The 23,716-nt window shown below is 28.5% G+C and overlaps 2 protein-coding genes across 5 annotated transcripts; both read left to right on the top strand.

Moving 5' to 3' along the window:
* The first annotated feature begins 2,761 nt into the window (after positions 1–2,761).
* LOC119669676 (clathrin heavy chain) lies at positions 2,762–19,063 on the top strand. Of its 4 annotated transcripts, XM_038079669.1 has the most exons (9): positions 2,762–2,886; positions 4,197–4,557; positions 12,471–12,678; positions 12,748–13,083; positions 13,153–17,118; positions 17,438–17,604; positions 17,687–17,773; positions 17,836–18,047; positions 18,843–19,063. In XM_038079669.1, the coding sequence occupies exons 2-9, from the start codon at positions 4,516–4,518 to the stop codon at positions 18,850–18,852; spliced, it is 5,028 nt and encodes a 1,675-aa protein (XP_037935597.1). In that variant the 5' UTR covers positions 2,762–2,886; positions 4,197–4,515; the 3' UTR covers positions 18,853–19,063. The 4 variants fall into 4 exon arrangements, with proteins under 4 accessions (XP_037935597.1, XP_037935594.1, XP_037935596.1 ...); XM_038079666.1 differs by having other exon boundaries at positions 12,471–13,083; XM_038079668.1 differs by lacking the exon at positions 18,843–19,063 and adding an exon at positions 18,281–18,385 and having other exon boundaries at positions 12,471–13,083.
* Positions 19,064–21,902: 2,839 nt separating this feature from the next.
* Positions 21,903–23,209, top strand: LOC119669692. The gene is made up of 4 exons (XM_038079694.1): positions 21,903–22,088; positions 22,156–22,610; positions 22,677–22,964; positions 23,048–23,209. The coding sequence occupies exons 1-4, from the start codon at positions 21,976–21,978 to the stop codon at positions 23,170–23,172; spliced, it is 981 nt and encodes a 326-aa protein (XP_037935622.1). The 5' UTR covers positions 21,903–21,975; the 3' UTR covers positions 23,173–23,209.
* Positions 23,210–23,716: the final 507 nt, after the last annotated feature.

Genomic DNA, 23,716 nt, shown 5'->3' on the forward strand with positions numbered 1-23,716 from the left:
TTTAACTATTTCTTTAACATTTTTTTTTTAATTTCTTCAAATTTAATAAACTTCACAATTTACATGAACTAAATTATAAATTGTATTCTGTATTAATTCTTTGTTTAATGAAAAATCATTAATCTTCATGTGGATATATTTGTATCCACAGCCGCCTGGCAAATACAAACAAAACAATTAAAAAAATAATAACACTGCAGGAGATGAAAAGTGAGAGGAAACACTAAAAATATTAGAAATATATTTATAAATTAATAAATAAATATATATATTAATAGATTTGCATCCTTTCGTACTTCTATTACATATATAATACATAACTATATTCAAATACAAACAATAATTTGTAAAAACTTTGCATTCAATTATTTTACTTTAAAAATGTATATATATTCATGGTATGCATGCGTTCTAATTATCCTTTATCTTACCTCTTTTATTAAAACAAATTTAAACACAAATTTTATTCACTACATTTAATTCTATTATTTTATTTATTCGCAGATATTCATTTATATTGATTTTCCGAATATATTCTAGCTGCATATAATTAAACGAGCACACTACCTATTATACATAGTATTTATTTATTACTTTTTGCAAAAAAAAATGGAATTGTTTATAGGAAATTTGTTTGCGCGCAGATTCCTTTTTGCGTGTGTTTGTTTTTAAGTAGCATTTTAGGGTTTCCGTGCAATTTTTGATGTATTTTCATACATTTAGCAATGTTGCATTCATTTTTTAAATGTATAACTTGTATGGTTTAATAATTCTGACAAAATCTTTCCCGAAGCGCAATAGGCAATTAGTAAATACATTATATTAATATACATTACTTTAAATGATTCAAAATTCGACTTTTATTATATGGCATTTATTGATATTTTTAATTTTGGTATATATTATGTATACCAGAGCTGTCCAAAGCACGACCTGCGGTTAATGTTTGAGTGTCCCGCTAAATGTTTTTGTTCTACCACAATTACACAAACATTTTATTTGGTGTACTGCTAAAACCACATTATTTTATTTTTATGGTGTACCAAATAACTTAATTTAAACTGATATATTTATAAAACTAAATTTTACATTATAACCGTATTTTTATTTTTTAGTGATTTGTATTGGCCCGCTATTGCTTCTGGTCTGGACAGCCATGATGTATACCATATTTGGACATTTGTATATATTACTTTTATTAACAACATTTTCTTAAAAATGATAATGCAATCAATTAGGAATTTTAATTATTAAAAATTTAATCATTAGTTGTTATAATTATGTGGATATTAGTTAGTTTATATTACAACGTTTATTTCATTACATTATATAAATTTATTATTTATAAATTTCTCCAACTTTTTCGATGTAAGTCCCACATAACTCCTTTATAACTTGTAATGCTCCCACAATAAGATACATAAAGAATGTTAAGAAAAGTACAAAGATGAACTACATCTTTCACCTTCCTCATAAAAAATCTTTTTGTTTTGCTCGTACACAATAATATAAACTCATAAGGTTTATTTGTCCTGTGGGGAGTATGCTTCATTCTTGGAAACACTACTTCAGATCATTTACTATGGATTTTTATTGTTCATAAGGACATTGGAACGACATAGATTACAATAATAATATAAATTAAACATTTGTATTTATTGCTTTTAATTTTAGATCTCACTTTATTTAACAAGCTACTAGAATTTGCTGCTTTGTGTAGCTTAGTAGTAGTAATAATATAAACAAACACTTAGAACTTTAGAATCATCTTCAAAACATTTTTATTTGTCCATTACTGACGGAATAATTCTTATACATTTTCTTTTATATTATAACGCTTTGCTAAATAAATATATTAAATAACACTATAACATTTTTCTATAATTTAAAAAGCATTAAATTTAAGTTTTACAATAACTGCGTTAGTGAATTGTGTTATCTTATTAAAATTACTATTTGATTCAGTCCTACAATACCTGCAAAACTGTTTATTGGCAATTAATATAGAAAAAATTCATTAATATCTTGCGGCATGAAATCGCGCTAATAACGAACGATTCACATATATGATAATTAATAATTAATTTGAATTAATCTGTAGAAAATAAATCAAAATGAAGTATGCATATCCTGTTTCAAAGTGTTTAGCAAAACACATACTTGAACTTCATACTTGGTGTGCAGATATGTAGCATCGTCTATATTGCGCTTTACGCAATTGGTTTAAATACTCAAATTTGGTAATTGTTTTCATAAAAAACAATTAAAAAACAATTTCATAATTAAAACACCTTGTAAATACTTTCCGTTACTGAATTTGTTTTGACAATAGTTTATACGATATGAACCATATGAATGAATAAAGATTTATATAAGAAAAGAAAATATTGTTATATTTAGCAATATATTTGTACTGAAGTATATTAAATATCACAGAGATTAGTTTGAGTATGCATTTGAATTTAAAATATATGGATTTTATTTGCATTAAATTTTCAAACATAAATTAAATTATATACAATGCACATAGATTAAATCTATATATTATAATTGTACACTTATAATTGTTTTACAAAATATTATGTAAATATATATATGCACTATTATAAATGCGATTGATATATCTTTTTAAGAAAACATTTTATAATTTTTATTTTAACTTCTAATTTTTACATTGTTCTTTGTTATAATAAATATGGAGTTTGCGATAGAACACTGACGTGGTGAAACTTTTCACCGCAATATTTTCACCATATTTATGTTCAGTAGCTCAGTTTCTCTAGTGCTGTTGTACAAATCAATATGATAACAAATGTTCTTTGAGTGAAAATTGGAAATTGTTACAATTTTGTGCAAAAGTTTAAGAAATTTCCTTCGAAAATTTTGGTAAATAAATAAAACGATTTATTTATTTAAGGAAAACTCAATATTATATATAAATGCAAACAATATTGTCTATCGGCTAGAAGTTTTTTTTATAAAACAAGTGATATCAAATTAGTATGCCTTTAATATTTGGAACTGTGATTTAGTTAAAATAAGAATTTAATAAAAAAGTTATGAAACAAACATTATTCACGATATAAATTGAACTATAAATTTTAATAAATTTGAAAGATTAATCAATGACTAAAAATTTTATATTGTTATCAGGTTTTTGTACTTTTAATTGATATTGCTCTCTTTACATACAGTTTTAATATATAGTTAGCTCTGTTTGACATTTGGTTAATATAGCGTTCGCTATAAAATAGATTAATTCTTTCTTTCTGCTGTGGGCGGTAAATACTTCTCACTCTTTTTGTTTATGTGGCATATGTGAAAATTTGTTAATACCGTTTAAAAGAAAATTTTATTAATTTTTAAAACAAATAAGCGGTGTAAAAAACTAAAATAATATTTACAACAATTAATAAATAACTATATTGAAAATGGAAATGTTAAGCTTTGTTGTTGTAAAACGATTTTAAGAAAAATGTAGAGTTTCCAACTCTAAAAATGTATAGAGTATTCCATATTAACAATTATTTTTATATTAGTTGGTTAGGTACTGAAATATTAAATTGGACACATATATTCGGGGTTTAAGTGAGTCGATGTTTATGCAAGTCTGAATGTCACTTGCTCGTTGCTTATAGGAATAAATATAATAAAATCTAATAGCTAGCAGTTTATTTAGTTACATTTATTAGAAAATATTGTTTTGTTTTACTCTAATATTATAGCGTATTTAAATAAAAATTAGTAATTATCTTATTAAATAAAGAATATTTATTTTACTAATTCTTTAATGAACAGATTTTCTAAATGTTATTTGGGAAAACTTTATTTCTTATATGCAACTTGTATGCTAAATTGTCAAAAACGTTCCTATGCCTTTTACACAAAATAAGTTCAAAAAACTTTGAAGTAAGTTCAGTTTTCGTCAATACCTAGAGTCTGATGGTTACACTTGCTGCTGAATGTAATTGTTAAAAGAGAATAGGAAGAGACAGGCGGTTGCTATAGACAGTTAATGTGCAACATCATCAGTGTGCTAATTTATTTTTTTAATATATTTTGAGTTTGTAAAAGTTATTTAATTGTTTAAAAATTTGTGGTAATTTATATGTATACATATATTTAAATTTAATTAAGTTTTTCCAAGTGAAAACTTTGATTATTTACAAAATGTGTTTTTTTTTTCTTTATTGCAGTGTTTTGGAAAACCGGAAAGTGTTATTAACTATTCTAAGAAATTGTAAAGAGCATATAAAGCTAAACCGAAGTGAAAGAAAGTAGTCATCATATATTACGTTTTGTACACGCATTCGTAGGCCATTACGGTTTTGTAATAAATATAAATTTTGTAACCTTTTATTTCTGTGAACTGAATAATTTATTCTTAATAACTTGGAGAAAAATTCAATACAATATTCACACGTAAAATTAAAATAAATTCATTTGTTTTGTTTTTTTTATAAATTAAATTAAAAAGTATAAACGTAAAGTGTTGCAGCAGTATTTGTGAGCAATATGACTCAAGTATTGCCCATTCGCTTTCAGGAGCACCTACAGGTAAGCGCTATAAGATGCTTAATTAATATTTGAAATTCTCTTGTATTTAATGAAGATATGTTTAGTTCTCAAATAATATATAAGCTAGTAGAGTATTTTTTTATTTTGTGCTATATATTAATCTTTTACAACACATCATTGCAGTTACCTCATACATTGTAAAGAATTACTTAATTCACCAGCAATTTATGAAGTTTCTACCTTCAAAGTAATTAATTAAAAAAAAAAATATTAGTGTTAAAATATCATAAAATAAGGTGTAATATTTTATATTTCGTCAACGGTAATAAGTTGTTTTTAACTAAAATGAGAATTATACACTCTTAGATTATTTTTTTGAATTATTTTTTGACACCCCTTTTAAATAATAAAAATTATCAAAGAAATACAAAATTTTTATATTGCACTAACACATTTATATTTATTTTGATAAGAAATTTGAACAAATTTTTCATGAAAAACATCGTTGCATCCATTGCTTTATATCAAGAATCATAACAGAATGAGTCATTACTGGATTCTTCTTTCCCTTTCCATCTTACACATGTGTTTGTGCCCGTTTTATTAAGAAATGCGTTCACGATTTCTTCTTGTTTGCTTAAAAATTGGTTTCAATTTTTTATTTTTTTTTTTAAATTTAAGATAAAATAAATTTTATAAAAACAAGCTTCAATATCAATAGTCAACTAAATATAATATATCAAATATTCCTAATTAATTCAAACGGTTATTTTTTACGTAATATTTTTTCGAAAAATCTTCTATATCAACATCATGTAATAAGCAAAAGTCAAAGTGGCAAGTAATAACATCAAAAATGCGCAAGAAATGCATTATTTGAAATAATTATAATTTTCAAAAAAAAATTCTGTAGAAATTATAATTTTCCAAAAAAAATCTTTGTAGAGAATATTTAAAGTTTCACGTACTATATAGAACTGGATGCATAGGTTAGGTTAGGTTATACCGGCGATCTTTAGTGGATTCACTTAGGCCTATTGGCCCATTGTGTTACCGTATATATAGGATAAACTTAGGGTTTAAAACCACCTAGAACCTTTGGTCCTGTAATTGATCAAGATCCTCAAGTAAGGGGGCTCATAAAGTTTTAAGTCGCCACCTTGCATGAACTGGTCAAAAACATAGTAGATCAGAGGCACGCTCGTCGTATTCCGCACAGATTTGATTGAAATGGAGACCTAATCCCTAGTTTACAGTGACCTGTAAGTAAATCTACCAAAAGACTGATATCTCTTCGGGGTATCGTAATAAGAATTTTGAATTCTCTTTTATCGGAACGTGGCCAGATTGCATACAGATGCCTGCATATCCTGCAGTGTTCCTATCTTTTAAAATAATTAAACATTTTTGTAAAAAACCTCTATATAATCATTTTCAATATTAAAAAAATCTTCTACGGTAGTGTTTAACAAATCAGTAGCTTCACTATCTTTACATTATCTTTACACTATCTTTACTAAGGGGCACAATAGATCTTTTAGAACGCAGTGTACGATCCCGTCATTTAATAATAATAACAAAGAAGTATGTAAGTATAAATGAGACATAATATTGAATATTATAAAAAGTTTATATTACCTGTTCTTCGACAATAAGTAATTATCGAATTATCCACTTATTCTAACTTGATGTTGTAATTGCAACTCAAGCTCTTATAAGGTCATTCCTCACATAATTTCAATATAAATAATTTTATAAGACTTACATATCTCTTTATTTCCCTTGAATACAATTTAACATTTTTTTTAAAGGAATTTAGTTTTATCTAAATTTTTTCTACTGCAGAACACAAGGAAGTAACGTTGAAACTTGTTGCAATTTTCCTTAAAATGAATTCAGGTTTATTTAACTTCTGCCCAGTCTAAAGAATGGGGAAGGAAAGTTGGCACCAGTTGCGGCATTTTAAGGCTGTCAAAAATATTACTATTTTTTAAATAAAAGTACGCCTTTTGATTTATCCATAATTATTTTTTTAAATTTTTTTAAAATTATAATTACAACCAATTTTATTTTTATGAATATTTAAGTAAGCCTCCTATCAATAAAAAAAATCAAACATTTGTTAGTCATATAAATATTTAAATCACAAAATAGAATTAGGTTTAATATTCAATTTATTATAAAAGATTACGTTTGAAATCAATTATTTTTTAAAAAATCAGTATAGATTAACCGGTTTTGAATTAGCCCTAGCATTCTATATATTTTTATTTTTAATATAAAAAAGTTTCGGCATAGGTTTTATTATTAGCATATTTCATTTTTAAATACATTTTTATTGAACATTTAAAACAAAAATGTTAAAAAGAAAGAGTTATATAACACGTTATAACAGTTATATAACAATTTTTGTTTAAATTTTGATTTAATACATCAACATACTTGAACGATAGTTTGATGAGATACATTAATTCCAATGCTCTTCAACTTTTCGATACCTTTTTTGTAGATTTGTCTTTGCTCTCAAAATATGCCCCAGACTTGGAAATCATTTTTCCATTAAAGTTGGAATAAATTTATTTCCCTGGAGCATTTTTTGTTTTGTCTGCCAAAGTTAATATTTAATGAAGGCCAGATCTGAAGACACCGGTAAATGAGGAAGCCATTTGAACTTTAATTCATTTCATTTAAGCATCGTTTTTATTGATTTGTAACCTATTGTCTTTGGTCCGGTGTGAAGATATGCGACACCGACTTTAAAATCAACTTACACATGCTCAAATTTTTCTGTAGAATTGCAAATACCATACTACCTACTGTTATCTTAAAGGCGTCAACTATCTCAAGCAACTTCACTTTACGATCTTTCAGAACTGTTTTATGTTTTCCAGAACAACTTCCGTTTTAGTGCAACCTTTTTTTTTTGTTCCTACTAAAAAAAATGTTTAATTAATAAAAATAAAATTTAATTTTTAATTTGTCTGTATAAAAATTTTGTTTCATTTGTATTTTTCTTTCTATGCATATAATGAAGTTTTCTAAATCTCTGGTAATATTCATTATTTGACAGCTTATATCAAAACTATAATAAAATCATAACCCAATTAGCGAAAATAGAAACCATGGAATTTTAGTTTTATAAAAATTAAATTTAACAAATAAAGTTCAAATTATTGTACGATAAAAATTTATTATATATATGGCAAGTACTTATAAGCTATCCTTTTTTTTTAAATCTACAAAATATATTTCATAAACCGATTTCGTTATACCTTTAATATAGCTTTTATGTTATTATAAAATCTCACGTTATTCAACTTAGTGATAGAAATGTTAAGCTCTTTGTAAACGAAAGACTGTGTCTGGAACGTAGACCCGATCTTTGAATTAATCATCTTCAATCTCCATAATCTTTTTGCGAAATAGATAACAAAGTTTGCTAAAGTTGAATACGTGGTCATTTTAAGTTTTTGTGATAATAATACACTTATAATACATATACATAATAATTCATATATATTACAAACACATAATATATAAAAAATCTCATATATATTAGAACATATACTTATAAAAATTATGCTAACTCGGCTTATTTATTAAAACTCATGACAACTCTTTATTAAATGGTTATTTTGTTGTAAAATTTTTATTAAATTTTTTAGGTAAATGATGAATTGTTTAAAACTAACAATTTTTATAATTTATAAAAATTTAGGTTTATAGCAAATTTTTTTTAATGATATTAGAATTTACCCAATATGCCGATCAGTTAAAATCTGTTCTGTGGTTACAGTTTGCTTAATAACTCCACTTATCCTTTTAATTTTTTATGGAATTCTACAGCATCCCGAGGCATCGTTGTAACCCATGTCGTGTCATTGTCTTTAAGAAATCTAATAAAAATAAAATATAAAATGTTTATTATAGATCTTTAGTTAAATGATAAAATTAGTGAAGAACAACAATTGGAAAAAGATAAGATATGGATTCACGATCCATTAAAACTTAACTAGATCCAGACCTTGTCACAAAATTGAATTGTGGGTCATATTTGTATGTGTTACAATGCTCGTATTATTAATATGTTAGGGAAATTTGCACCGCGATCTAGAGATCTATTGTGTTGGTATAATTTTATATATGGTTGCCGTCATGCGGCATAGGGCTGCAATTAGGGTTATAATTATAATATAATTATAAGATTTATGTCTATAAGTAAATATTTACAAGTAGCTATGTTGTGATATAAGTTGTGGCAATATAATGTTTTATACGAGGTTTTTTCTTTTTAGAATTTATTAGGTGAGAGTCTGTTGAGAACTGAATTTGCAAGATATGCAAAGTCTCGAAAAATATATTAGATCAGTAGATTTGTTTGTTCTTGTCCATATTTGACTTTAGAAGTCTTTTCTCTATTACAGTAGTTGTCGTTCTATTAATATTTAATGTAGTTCTATATATTTGTGTTATATAAATTTTTATTATATATATTACTATAATATATATATTATATTATATATATATTATATTATATATATATATATATTATATATATATTATATATATATTATATTATATATATATTATATTATTTTATATTATATTATATTATATTATATTATATATATATATTATTATATTTGTATTGTATATGTTAGTAGTGATTAGACCTTTAAAGACTATCATGGATTATAAGGTGATGATTTTTTTAACATTTTATTACTTCTACCGCTACCAAAACTCTCAAAAATATTAACCTGATTTTAATTTTAATTAAATATAAGCCTTTATTCCATAAAATAGTATTATTGTGTTCAATACTATTCCATCCAAAATTTGTACTTCTTTAAACAATCTGACTATAGCTCTTTAAGCTAAATCTAGTAAAAATTAATCGAAAATCTTCATTGAAGTCTGAAAAGTTTTAAGAATTTGTATTAAATCTATAATATTAAAGACATCCAAAACTTTCTTCAATGAAAAGGCATTAGAACAAATGCTGCAAAAATTGAAATGTAAATTAAAATATAATTTTATTAAATTATAACTATTTTTTTTAAATCAACTTCGGCTTTTTACGAATGGTAAGATGATCACACATCGAGAGTTAGTATGAGGGAGGCCTGTTTAAAGTACAACCAGTTCGATTTGCTCTGATGCACAAAATGTTGAACTTTAGAAAGCTGAACACTACACAAACAAAATAAATTATTTAAATTAGTGTTCTCTTATATTACAATAAAACTTTTTTCTATACGCATTTGAAATAATAATGAAAGCGTACCATAAAAATATTAGTAATAATTTTTGTGTGCTAACAATTTTATTAGATATTCAAATTTAATAGTTACAAATTAATAACATTGTTAATTTATAGTGAAACTAATTTATTTCTTTATATATATAAATTTTTTTAAAGTAATATTTTAAAAATTTTTTAATTTAATTTTTAATATACATTTTTCTTTTCTGATATACTTAAAAGATAAAATGAAATTGTCTTTATAATAAAATATAGTTTACATACATACGATATGTTAACATGTAACAGGTGGACATTTGAATTTTTGTTCTGGTTCGTCACTATATTTCACCTTCACTTTAATATTGCAACTTATTTTCCAGCAAAACATAGTACGCCTTTCTTATAGAATGATTTATCGATTTATATATTTCTCCAATGTATGATTTTAAACTTCCTCTACACGATGTTTGCTCGAGGGTGGATCTTGAAATTAGGTAGAAGAAACTCAAATTAATACAATTTAGATATAGTAAATTAAATGGATGAAAATCTATTATGGACGAGGTGCATTAGGCTGCGATTACATTGCATGCGAATTTTGTCTTGCGTGTTCGTACGAACAAATCAAATGTATGTAATGCTATGTGAATGTTTCGTTTGAAATTCATGCGTTCGTGCAAAATCGAAGGTGTAAATAGTGAAATTAAGAGTTGTGTGATATATTCACGTAATTTTAAGTTTATGAATGGAAATAAACTTGACAACATATACTACTTTTAGGAAATGTATTACGATTTGGTAATTTCTTTGTTTGAGGAATAGACAAACTGTCTATTTTTATATCTTGAAGAATAAAAATCTTGCACCCAAATTCATCTTTTGTTATTCACTATCCAGTTTGTTCTCAATTTTGCACATAGGATTCTTATCACCAAATCTTCAAAAAACTATAACTTATATGTTATTCTAATATATGACGTCATATAATTCTTACAATTTTAATTTACGGTCATTAATACAATTTTATGGAGTTTTTTAAAAACCTTTTATGAAGTGATATAAGCTCATTTGTTCATTACAAACTTTGGAGAAAAGGTATTTTTTAATCCACTGTTGTGATTTTCTCCTTCATATACAAATCACTGCTCTTGTGTATTTCACCGGTAATGGAATATAAATCCATATTCCATATATTATAGGTTGCAATGTCAACAATAACATATCATCAATATTTTGCATTCAGTTTACCATTAAATGACAAGATAAAGTTTTTATAAAACCTCATTATCAATAATCCAAAGTGTATACCCTAGAAGAGTTATCATTTATAAACCTATCAAATTGCCGTCTATATTCTTGTTTAATTTTTTAAGCGTTATTCATTTGTTCAAGTTGCACTTGAACTTTCAATTATAGAAAACCATAAAAATGGTTTTATTTACTGTTTACATCTCATTATTGTCTACATATATCTACATCTGTTATTATCTATATCTGTCTGTTTATACATACTTTCATTATTTTCATTTTCACTTCCTCGCGTTATATATAGAGAAATATCACACATTCCATTTATCTCTTTGTTAAAGATCACATCCCATGTGGTATTGTCATATAATGCACCTAAATATATATTCATTGCACTCTACATTGGCTTGGATTGCCTCTCTCATCACAGATCTTTATATAAATGTTTTATACACTTAAATTATTTTCTGTGATTAAGATTTTTTTTCTACATAACGTCTTTTCAGTATTCGGCTGTTATAGATGCTTAATTATTATAATTATAATGTTAAATTGAAATTCTTTGTACATTATATACTATATTATATTTTTTAAAGAATTCTAGTATTTACATCAATAATTGTACATTGTTAATAATTTATTGGGTTGGTTGTAGTAAACTCCGTTTTGTTATCATACACCTTGAGATAAACTTCTAGAATTTGTTTTCAAAACATGTTTAATGCAGAAAATTATTTTTTTAAGATCTATATTTGGAATATCCGCTAGCCTCATAATTTCATAGGCTTTCAAAGAGAAATATTTTATTATTCTTAGACTTGGTTATTTTTATAGGAAGTATGCATTTGTCATTATAATGAAGAAGATTATTCTTCTAAGATCTATATTTGAGATATCCACCAACCTCAGAATTTCGTAGCCTTCCAAATAGAAATATATTACTATATTTAGACTTGAATATTTTCATTATGATGGAAAAGATTATTCTTCCTATATATAACACTATATATTCTTCATTACATATACATAATCCAAAATCTTTAAAAATATCTATATTATACATATATTATCAAAATATTATATATTTTTTAAATGTAATATATAAAGTTCATCAAACAATAAATAAAATTAACTAAAAATTATCAAGTTTTTGCAGTGGAAAAAAATGAAATTTAAAAGAACTTAGTGCGACGATTTCTTCAATCACAAAGAATTTATATTTTATCTGCTTATATAGAATATATGTAATTATATTTATATATAGATACACATTGCATTTGTGTTTTTTACTCGAGATGTAAACAACAATTACCTTGAACTTGAATCTTAATTTTTAGAAATCTATTTTAAGATTTGAATTGTTTTTAATATTATTTATTTGTATCTGTAAAATCTTACAATTTATTTCATATTTTGCTGATTATTTTTGAATTAATCTAATATATTTATTTAACAGCTCACAAATGTTGGTATCAATCAAAACTCAATTTCCTTCAGTACTCTCACCATGGAGTCTGATAAGTTTATTTGTGTGCGCGAAAAGGTTAACGATACAGCGCAAGTTGTTATCATTGATATGAATGATTCAAGTAATCCAACGAGACGTCCGATATCAGCAGATTCAGCAATTATGAATCCAGCAAGCAAAGTTATTGCACTTAAAGGTTCGTTATATATGTTATTTATATATACATACATACTTATTTATAAATATATCTTTATATACATTTTAGCGGCAAAGACTTTGCAAATTTTCAATATTGAAATGAAATCAAAAATGAAAGCCCACATTATGACAGAAGATGTCGTATTCTGGAAGTGGATATCTATTAATACCTTATCATTGGTCACTGAAACATCAGTGTATCATTGGTCAATGGAAGGCGATTCAACACCACAAAAGATGTTCGATAGGCATTCCTCCCTCAATGGCTGCCAAATCATTAACTATCGTTGCAATCCAAATCAGCAATGGTTATTGCTTGTGGGTATAACAGCATTGCAAAGTCGTGTAGCAGGTGCTATGCAACTGTACTCAGTCGAACGTAAAGTATCTCAAGCTATTGAAGGTAATACTATAAAGTTAATAGAGTTTTTATAATTTCATTTATTAAAATGTAATATTTAATATAATTCAGGTCATGCTGCATCTTTCGCTATGTTTAAAATGGAAGGAAATAAGGAACTTTCAACACTATTTTGCTTTGCTGTACGTTCGGCAAATGGTGGAAAATTGCACATTATTGAAGTTGGTGCTACTCCTGCCGGAAATCAACCATTTCCCAAAAAGTCCGTAGATGTGTTTTTCCCACCAGAAGCACAGAGCGATTTTCCTGTTGCGATGCAAGTTTCTTCAAAATACGATGTCATCTATTTGATAACCAAATATGGATATATTCATTTGTATGACTTAGAAACGGCAACATGCATCTACATGAATCGTATATCAGCTGATACGATTTTTGTAACAGCTCCGCATGATGTCAGCGGCGGCATTATTGGCGTAAACCGCAAAGGCCAAGTGCTTTCTGTAACCGTTGAGGAGGAACAAATAATTCCATATATTAATACAACTTTACAAAATCCTGATTTAGCACTTCGTATGGCTGTACGAAATAATTTGTCTGGTGCAGAAGAGCTTTTTGTGCGTAAGTTTAACAAACTTTTTACTGCAGGACAATATAGTGAAGCAGCTAAAGTAGCAGCACTCGCACCAAAAGGAATACTGCGTACACCACAAACTATTCAACGATTCCAACAAGTACAGGCTCCACCTGGATCTACTACGCCACCATTACTGCAATATTTTGGTATATTGTTGGATCAGGGAAAATTGAATAAATATGAATCACTAGAATTGTGTCGACCTGTACTAGTGCAAGGAAAAAAACAGCTTTGTGAAAAGTGGTTAAAAGAAGAAAAACTCGAATGTAGTGAAGAACTTGGTGATTTGGTTAAATCATCTGATTTGACATTGGCTTTATCTATTTATTTAAGAGCAAATGTACCAAATAAGGTTATCCAATGTTTTGCTGAAACTGGTCAATTTCAGAAAATTGTACTCTATGCTAAAAAAGTAAATTATACACCAGATTATATATTTTTATTACGATCAGTTATGCGCTCCAATCCAGAACAAGGCGCTGGTTTCGCTACTATGCTAGTTGCAGAAGAGGAGCCTTTGGCTGATATAAACCAAATAGTGGATATATTTATGGAACATTCGATGGTGCAACAATGTACCGCATTTTTATTAGATGCACTTAAACTTAATCGACCAAATGAAGGTGCTCTACAGACTCGTCTCTTAGAAATGAATCTTATTTCAGCTCCACAAGTGGCTGATGCAATATTAGGAAACGCTATGTTCACCCATTATGACCGCGCCCATATTGCACAATTATGCGAAAAAGCTGGGTTATTGCAACGTGCGTTGGAACACTACACTGATTTGTATGATATTAAACGTGCTGTGGTTCATACACATCTTTTAAATGCAGAATGGTTGGTTGGATTTTTTGGTACACTCTCCGTCGAGGATTCTCTTGAATGTCTTAAAGCTATGCTAACAGCAAATATACGTCAAAATTTACAAATCTGTGTGCAAATTGCTACTAAATATCATGAACAATTAACAACTAAAGCCTTGATTGATCTCTTCGAAAGCTTTAAATCATATGAAGGATTATTTTATTTCCTTGGTTCAATCGTTAATTTCTCTCAGGATCCTGAAGTGCACTTCAAGTACATTCAAGCTGCTTGCAAAACCAACCAAATCAAAGAAGTTGAACGTATTTGTAGGGAATCCAACTGCTATAATGCAGATCGTGTGAAAAATTTCTTAAAGGAAGCAAAACTAACCGATCAATTACCTTTAATTATTGTGTGCGATCGTTTTGATTTTGTACATGATCTTGTTTTATATCTGTATCGAAACAATTTGCAAAAATACATAGAAATCTATGTTCAGAAAGTCAACCCTTCACGTCTGCCAGTTGTTGTTGGTGGCTTGCTTGATGTCGACTGCTCTGAAGATATCATTAAAAATCTAATTCTTGTGGTCAAAGGTCAATTTTCAACAGATGAATTGGTCGAAGAAGTCGAAAAACGTAACCGTCTAAAATTGTTACTTCCTTGGCTAGAATCACGAGTTCACGAAGGTTGTGTCGAACCTGCCACACATAATGCTTTGGCTAAAATTTACATTGACTCTAACAATAACCCAGAAAGATTTCTTAAAGAAAATCAATACTATGATAGTCGTGTTGTTGGCCGTTATTGTGAAAAACGTGACCCACATTTAGCTTGCGTTGCCTATGAACGTGGCCAATGTGATCGAGAATTGATATCGGTTTGCAATGAGAATTCCTTATTCAAGAGCGAAGCACGGTACCTAGTACGCAGGCGCGATCATGAATTATGGGCAGAAGTTTTAGCAGAATCAAATCCATACAAACGTCAATTAATTGACCAAGTCGTACAAACTGCCCTCTCGGAAACACAAGATCCCGATGATATTTCAGTTACTGTAAAAGCGTTTATGACTGCAGATTTACCAAATGAGTTAATTGAATTGCTCGAAAAAATTATATTGGATTCTTCAGTTTTCTCAGATCATCGCAACTTACAAAACTTATTAATCTTGACAGCAATAAAGGCAGATCGTACCCGTGTTATGGACTACATTAATCGTTTAGACAATTATGATGCCCCAGATATAGCTAATATTGCTATTTCTAATCAATTGTATGAGGAAGCTTTCGCTATTTTCAAGAAATTCGATGTAAACACATCTGCAATTCAAGTTCTTATAGAACAAGTTAATAACTTGGAAAGAGCTTACGAATTCGCTGAACGTTGTAACGAGCCTGCTGTATGGTCACAATTAGCCAAGGCTCAATTGCAGCAAGGACTAGTTAAGGAAGCTATTGATTCTTATATTAAAGCAGATGATCCAAGCGCATATAAGGATGTAGTTGATGTAGCATCGAAAGCTGATTCTTGGGATGATTTAGTAAGGTATTTGCAAATGGCAAGGAAGAAGGCACGTGAGTCCTACATTGAGAGTGAATTAATATACGCATATGCACGTACCGGTCGATTAGCTGATTTAGAAGAATTCATATCTGGACCAAATCATGCAGATATACAAAAAATTGGTGACCGTTGCTTTAGTGACGGCATGTATGATGCTGCAAAATTGCTTTATAATAATGTCAGTAATTTTGCACGTCTTGCTATCACATTAGTTTATCTGAAAGAATTCCAAGGCGCTGTTGATTCTGCACGTAAGGCCAACTCTACGCGCACATGGAAGGAAGTTTGTTTTGCTTGCGTAGATGCAGAAGAGTTTCGTTTGGCTCAAATGTGTGGATTACATATTGTTGTACATGCCGATGAATTGGAAGATCTAATTAACTATTATCAAGATCGCGGTTATTTCGACGAATTAATAGCACTGCTAGAATCTGCATTAGGACTTGAGCGAGCGCATATGGGTATGTTTACCGAACTTGCTATTCTGTATTCGAAATTCAAACCTTCAAAAATGCGAGAGCACTTGGAACTATTTTGGTCACGTGTTAATATACCAAAGGTTTTACGTGCAGCAGAATCAGCACATTTATGGTCAGAACTTGTTTTCTTATATGATAAATATGAAGAATACGATAATGCCGTCTTGGCAATGATGGCACATCCAACGGAAGCATGGCGCGAAGGTCACTTTAAGGATATAATAACAAAGGTTGCCAACATTGAGTTGTACTATAAGGCTATACAATTTTATTTAGATTACAAACCATTGTTATTAAATGATATGCTGTTAGTGTTAGCACCACGAATGGACCACACACGTACCGTGAGTTTCTTCTCAAAAACAGGGCACTTACAGTTGGTGAAACCATACTTAAGATCAGTGCAATCGCTTAATAATAAAGCAATTAATGAGGCACTTAATGGTTTGCTTATCGAAGAAGAGGATTATCAAGGCCTACGTAATTCAATTGATGGATTTGATAATTTCGATACTATTGCATTAGCACAAAAACTGGAAAAACACGAATTAACCGAATTCAGACGTATTGCTGCCTATTTATACAAAGGTAAAATTGAGTATTTTTTTAAAAATAATTTTGTTTTTTTTTAACATTTTTAATTATATTTAAATCGATTTTAAAAGTCAGTTATGACGAAAGATTGGAATGAAATTAGAATAGTATAAGCCAAGCACGGCTTTAACTTGTCTACAAGTCAAGCACGGCTTTGATCCATTAGCTATTTTATTTATTTTACACCTATTTTGTTATAAAATTACAAATAAGTTATTATTATAATTACTTATTTTGTGACTACCATAATATGGTAGTTGTTAATTTAAAAAAAAATTGATTTGTTGGTATATAATTATAACTATTTTTAAAGGCAACAATCGCTGGAAGCAAAGTGTTGAATTATGTAAAAAAGATAAATTATATAAAGATGCAATGGAATATGCCGCTGAGTCTGGTAAACAAGAAATTGCTGAAGAACTTCTAAGTTGGTTCCTTGAGCGAAACGCTCGTGACTGTTTTGCAGCATGTTTATTCCAAGTAAGTATTTTCAATTAAAGTAAACTTAAATTTATAGTTTTTAATTAATTTTCATATTAAATAATTTTTTTCTCTACCATAGTGTTATGATTTGCTGCGACCTGACGTTATTCTGGAATTGGCTTGGAAGCATAAAATTATGGATTTTGCTATGCCATATCTCATACAAGTAAAATTTATTGTTATTTTATTTTTATTTTTTTCTTCCATTTTAATAAATTTTCCTTTTAGGTAATACGCGAATATACAACAAAAGTAGATAAACTCGAACAAAACGAAGCACAGCGAGAAAAAGAAGACGACACTGTGGAACACAAAAATATAATTACCATGGAACCACAGCTGATGATTACAGCCGGACCTGCTATGGGCATTCCAGCTCAATACGCCCAAAATTATGCACCTGGTTATGCACCTAACATGCCATATCCAGGATACGGAATGTAGGCTCTATTTAATTTTAACATTGCTACAACTGTAGAAGTATAAACAAATTGAAATTACAACACAATTACAAAGAAACACAAAATCTGGCGGATATATACATACATATATACTTATCACCAACTGTAAATTGCACTACTGATTAACATATAATTTAATTTTTTTTAAACACTTTAATATCAATATTGTTCATTTTAAGATAAAATAATTAAATTTAATTTTATGTTTTAAGTTAAAAGCTTTGTTAAGCGAAAGTGAACAAATTCGTTCAGTTTCTATTCGATGGATCAAAAAAAAAAAAACACGCAATCAGCCTGGAAATGTAGAGAAATAATCGTACATATAATCACAAATAAATGTTCTGTGTAAAAAGAAGTTAAAACTTACCAATTAATTGCATATGGCTTCATTTTTGTATATAACCATACAAACGTGGACACATAATAACACACGACGCGTGTAAACATATTTTTTAACGCTTATAAACGCTTCATACAATCTGTTTTATTTTCGTATTGGTTGTGTCATTTGGATTAATTTATACTTTTGGTTAGTTACAAATTATGTATTTTTCGTTTAACACACATAATATTATACATAAAACAATTTATCTAACTTTAAATCAGCAGTTGAACAGTGTGCAATGTCATTGATCATTGATCTATGATCATGATATGTAAGAACTACCAAAAAACAAAAAAAAAGCTGAATGATAAGTTGTTTTAATATAATACATAATTTTACATAATACATTTCAACAATCAACTTTCATTCATTTTCTCTTATCTTTGCAGTTATAAATAATTTAGAGGAGCTAAATGAATTAAATGATTTCACATAAAAGTGCTCACTAATCTAAATGCGTTTATATCCGACGTTTTTTTTTCTTTCGCGACGCTCATTGTCGTAGTAGTTTATACAAATATAAACCGAATTAATTGGTAAACAATTTTTAACTAGCAACAAATGAACAGATTTTCATTGTTAAGGAGCCAATTTTTAATAATATTATATATATATGTATTTATTTTTAATTGAAATAAGAAAATCAAATAAAAATATAATCATGATTTCGAAATAATTTATATATATATATATTTATATATGTATTTATATATATATAAATTAAGCTGAACAGTAGTTGTCGCATGTATTTAAAATTTTTGCTGTTTGTTAATAATTACGAGTATATATATAATGCATACATTGTCTACACGAATCATTCTTAAATTAAAATTTAATTGTATGTAATTTAAATGTTACAATTTTTTTCTTTGGATTTATAAAATCTTTGTTATATCTGAAAATGAAAGTATTTTACTATAAAATTTTTTTTGTTTTGAATTTACAATGTAACCGTAAAATGATAAAATATTTCGAAAAATTTTAAAACTATATAAATAAAAAAATATATTTAACTATATTTAGTTTATAAATATTATATTGATTTATTTCTATTAAGATATGTTATTCCCTAATACTATTATTTTGTGTAATAGCTAATATGTATTATTAAAATAAATATATAAATATAAAATTAATTTTTTTTCATAAATTGCTGTCTTATTTCTTTAAAATTACTTTATTATGTTTATGTACTTTATTATTATGCAACAATACTTTAACCATAAATGACAAAAGCTTAAATATATCAAATTAATTAAATTTCAATTTGGTTAAACTAAATTAAATTAACTAATATGTTTGATATGCAACAATGCTTTAACCACAGACGATAAAAGATTAATTATATCAAAGTAACTAAATCATATATGACTAAGAAATTGTTTTAAAATTAAACGACTAAATATTTCAAAAGATCACTGATGAATATTAAGCAATATTCTAAACAGCTCGGATCAGTTGAAAATATAAATATAAATTTATTGCAGGCACGAAATTCGTATCTTTTAAAATTAGAATTCCTTATTTCACCCTTAAACCTCAGCTTTTGAGCTGTTATTGTCACAGACCTATGTTAGATATCCAGGAGAAAAACGAATTAATAGATTTCAGCTTAGCAATCTAAAATTAATTAAGTATTAAAGAAAAACAAAAAAGAGAATTTAGTGTCACGGTGTTATCTTTACCGGCGGTATTAAGAGGGGCACAAAAAGTAAAGATACGAAAAAATTTTTGAAATTGCCACAACCCGAACATATACGAAATATGCACGAAGTCAAAAGAATTTTGGATTTAAATGTGGCCGACATTAATCAGAATTTATAAAAAACTAATCGAATAACAGTTTTAAGAAGTGTGCCTGAATATCTAATTATTTCCGAAGCACAAAGATCTTTATTAAATTTAATAAAGTGTACTAGAAAATATTTTTGGGTAGTGTTTATGCAGCGTGTTCTCTATAAATTGCATTGTTAGGGTAGGGTAGAGGAAACAAGCTGTAAGCAAGGCAGTACAGACTACTGTATCGCTGAGTAGACTAATGGCAAACTTTGGCGGCCCAACGCAAAGCAAATGAAAATTGTTGTCAACAGCCAACTCTGTTCTACTCTAAGAAAGCGAAATATGGACTGATTCGCTGAACGTAGAACAGAATCGTAAGACATTAGCATCAGTACAACAGAACGGCAGCTCTGAGAGTTTTTCAGCATATCGTATGGTATCTGAGGTAGCGATGCTGGTCATTAGCGACACATTACCTTTAGATCTAGCAGCTAAAGAAAGGAAAATAAGGTGGCAAATTAAGCAGTACCAAAACACAACGTTAAATGATCTAGAAGTAAATCGACAAATCCAACAACTCTGGCAACAAAGATGGAATGCAGAAACAAATGAAAGATGGACAACAAGATTAATCCCAGATATAGCGAAATCGTCATACAGAAAAACTGGCGAAGTAAACTATTACTTAACTTTTGTGTTCTGGTCATGGACATTTTCAAAAATACCCTTTCCGCATTTGCAAAGCAAATGAAATGAATGTATATGCGAAAATGCAGACGAAGACAACGCTGAACACACTATTTTCAAACACAAAAAAATGAACATAGAAAGAACAACACTTGAAACAATAGTCGATGAAAGAATCCCACTCTCTGAAGAAAACTGTTTCGTTACGATCATAGTCAAACTTAAGCGAGGCCTGCGTCCATAGTAACCCTAAGCTGAAGTATTCCCGATAAAGTTCCAGGAGTGAAACGATCTGATACATGAGTGGAACTATGTATCTACACTCACTTCTACTGACTTCAAAACTAGTGTGAGAATGACTTTAACTTCTCAATCAATTCGACGTTTTGGCCGGTCAAAAAGGCGCTGGTTTGAGCCGATGTGTGCGAGCTCATGTTGTCATGGCGAAGAATGATTCGTCTTCTCTTGTTCGTTTTTCGAATTTCTCCGAAGACTTCAGGCAAACAAATTGTGGTGTACCAGACAGAATTGGCCGTTCTTCGTTGCTCAAGCGAATCATTCGCCACATGACTAGTTTTGTCGAAGCAACAGGCGACCATTTGCTTCGAAGTGCTTCTTCCACGAACAACTTTCGTTGGATTTGGATCGTCTTCTGAGTGATGTTATGCTAAAAAATGTCAACCTCTCCAATGGAAATGTCAGATTGCACCTGGCAAAACTTAGTGTTGCCTAGGCCGGAAATATATATAGCAGCCCTCGTAATAGTTACTAAAGCACTATGAGGAATTAATGAGTTAATAATGCAAATAACAATTAGTATATAGCTCGTCTCTTTCGACTACTTTGTGGGCATTAATATGGACAATCCACCTTCCACATATGAAATAAATTTTTATAATAAAAATAAGTAACCTTAGCAACCATTTCTATATTAATATTTAAATGTAGTTTTATAGTTAGTATATTACAAAGTTTATAGATATTTCAACACATTTTTACTTTTACATTTTTGTAAATTTTGTATTTTTGTATTTTTGTATTGTTTTTAGAATAAACATGCCGCGAAAGAAACAAACAGAAAATGTCGACGTCATTGGTCATTTGGATAAGACACCCGCGGATGCCGCTGGGGAATTCATTGTATCTAAAGATCAGGATAAGTATTTCATGTAAGTTCAATTAATTAAAAAATACTTTAAAAAAAAATATTTAGCATGTTTTATTAATAATAATCAGAAAACCACCACACTGGGACTCTGCCCAAGATTCCATCGATATGCTTTATATACGTAACCAACGAGAATATATGGATATGCTGGAAATGCAGGAAAAAGTCATGGAAAGTTCTAAAAAACAAACAAAGATAAACGAATCACGTATGGATGAATTACGCAAGGAACACACTGAGATGCGAGAACGATTTATTCAGACAAGTAATTTTATAAACCAATGCGCTGACAAAATGCATTTAGCTGAGAATGATATTAAGGAACAGCAGGATTTGCGTACAAAATTACGACAACGTATTGAAGAACTTACAAAGTCTTTGCAAGAATTAGATACATTTCGAAAAACACTTAACGAAACCGTTAAAGAATTTCTACCCTACGAAAAAATTATGGAAGATGTTGTACGAGAGTCTGGCACTTTTCAATCAGTAAAAGATTTTATGGATCGTTGTGACGCACTTTGTAAGTGAATAAATATATTAGATTGATTTATATTCTAATTAATGATCTATATAAAAATGTTTATAGTGATGACTAATATTGAAATCGCTAAGTTAGGGAAGCAAAAAATTGAAGAAATTGAGAAGCTGCGTGCGTTAATACTGAAAATGACAGATACAGCAGCACTTACGATACTAGGATTAAAAAATGAATTAAATCAGTTATTGTGCACCTATACTGAGGCTTATAATGAATGCAATATGTGGGAAGATAAACTGTCGAAAGCTAGAGACGAGATTATTCACAAACAAATCGGTATTGAAAGAAGTAGGGATGGGATTCATCAAATGTACAAAATGTTGTGTACCCGAATCGGTAAGTGCACTGTCTCTTTTCATATACATTTTATATTATGTTATAGTAGAATTCATTTAATGATTTGTTTATGAATTATAAAGGTCGCAAGCCCACACTACAACGATCTCATGTCGAGCAGGTACTTGATTTCATTCAAAATGAAGTGCAGGTTTTAAGAAAGGTCACAATACGATGTGAAGAAGAAACACAAAAAAATTTAAATTAAACATTTTTTCTAACTTCTTATTGTAAAAAATAAATGAGTTTTTATTATTTAAATTCTTAGAATACTTTTTATTAGTTGTTTAAGATGTATACATATATGTATATTGGGTACAATATCACCGATCTAACATTAAGTGATATATAGCGTTCAAGCCAATTCAAAATACTATATTAATTTAGTCATAGTAAGCACTCCAGAAAAAACAAAACTGGCGGTACCTCATTAGACACGTACTTACATACAGTTTCCGAATTTCATAGATTGATAAAGACAAACGAATAAGTTAAGTCGGCTGCATTCAGTAAAAAAATTTTGTCATATACCATTTGATCAAAAAAGACGAGAAATTAAAAGAACACGCAAAATTTTAATTTTTAATAATTTTCTTTATTATCGCCTTCAAAGTGCTCTCCTCCTGCGGCAATACATGCATGCCAACGCTTGATCCAATTTTCCATACAAGTTTTATAGGCCGCCGAAGGTATGGCCTTTACTTCACGCAGTCAATTTTCTTTTATGGCCTCTATGGCCTCAAAACGCGTCT

This window comes from Teleopsis dalmanni, chromosome 1 (assembly GCF_002237135.1).
Source record: "Teleopsis dalmanni isolate 2A chromosome 1, ASM223713v2, whole genome shotgun sequence".
Classification (NCBI taxonomy): Eukaryota; Metazoa; Arthropoda; class Insecta; order Diptera; family Diopsidae; genus Teleopsis; species Teleopsis dalmanni.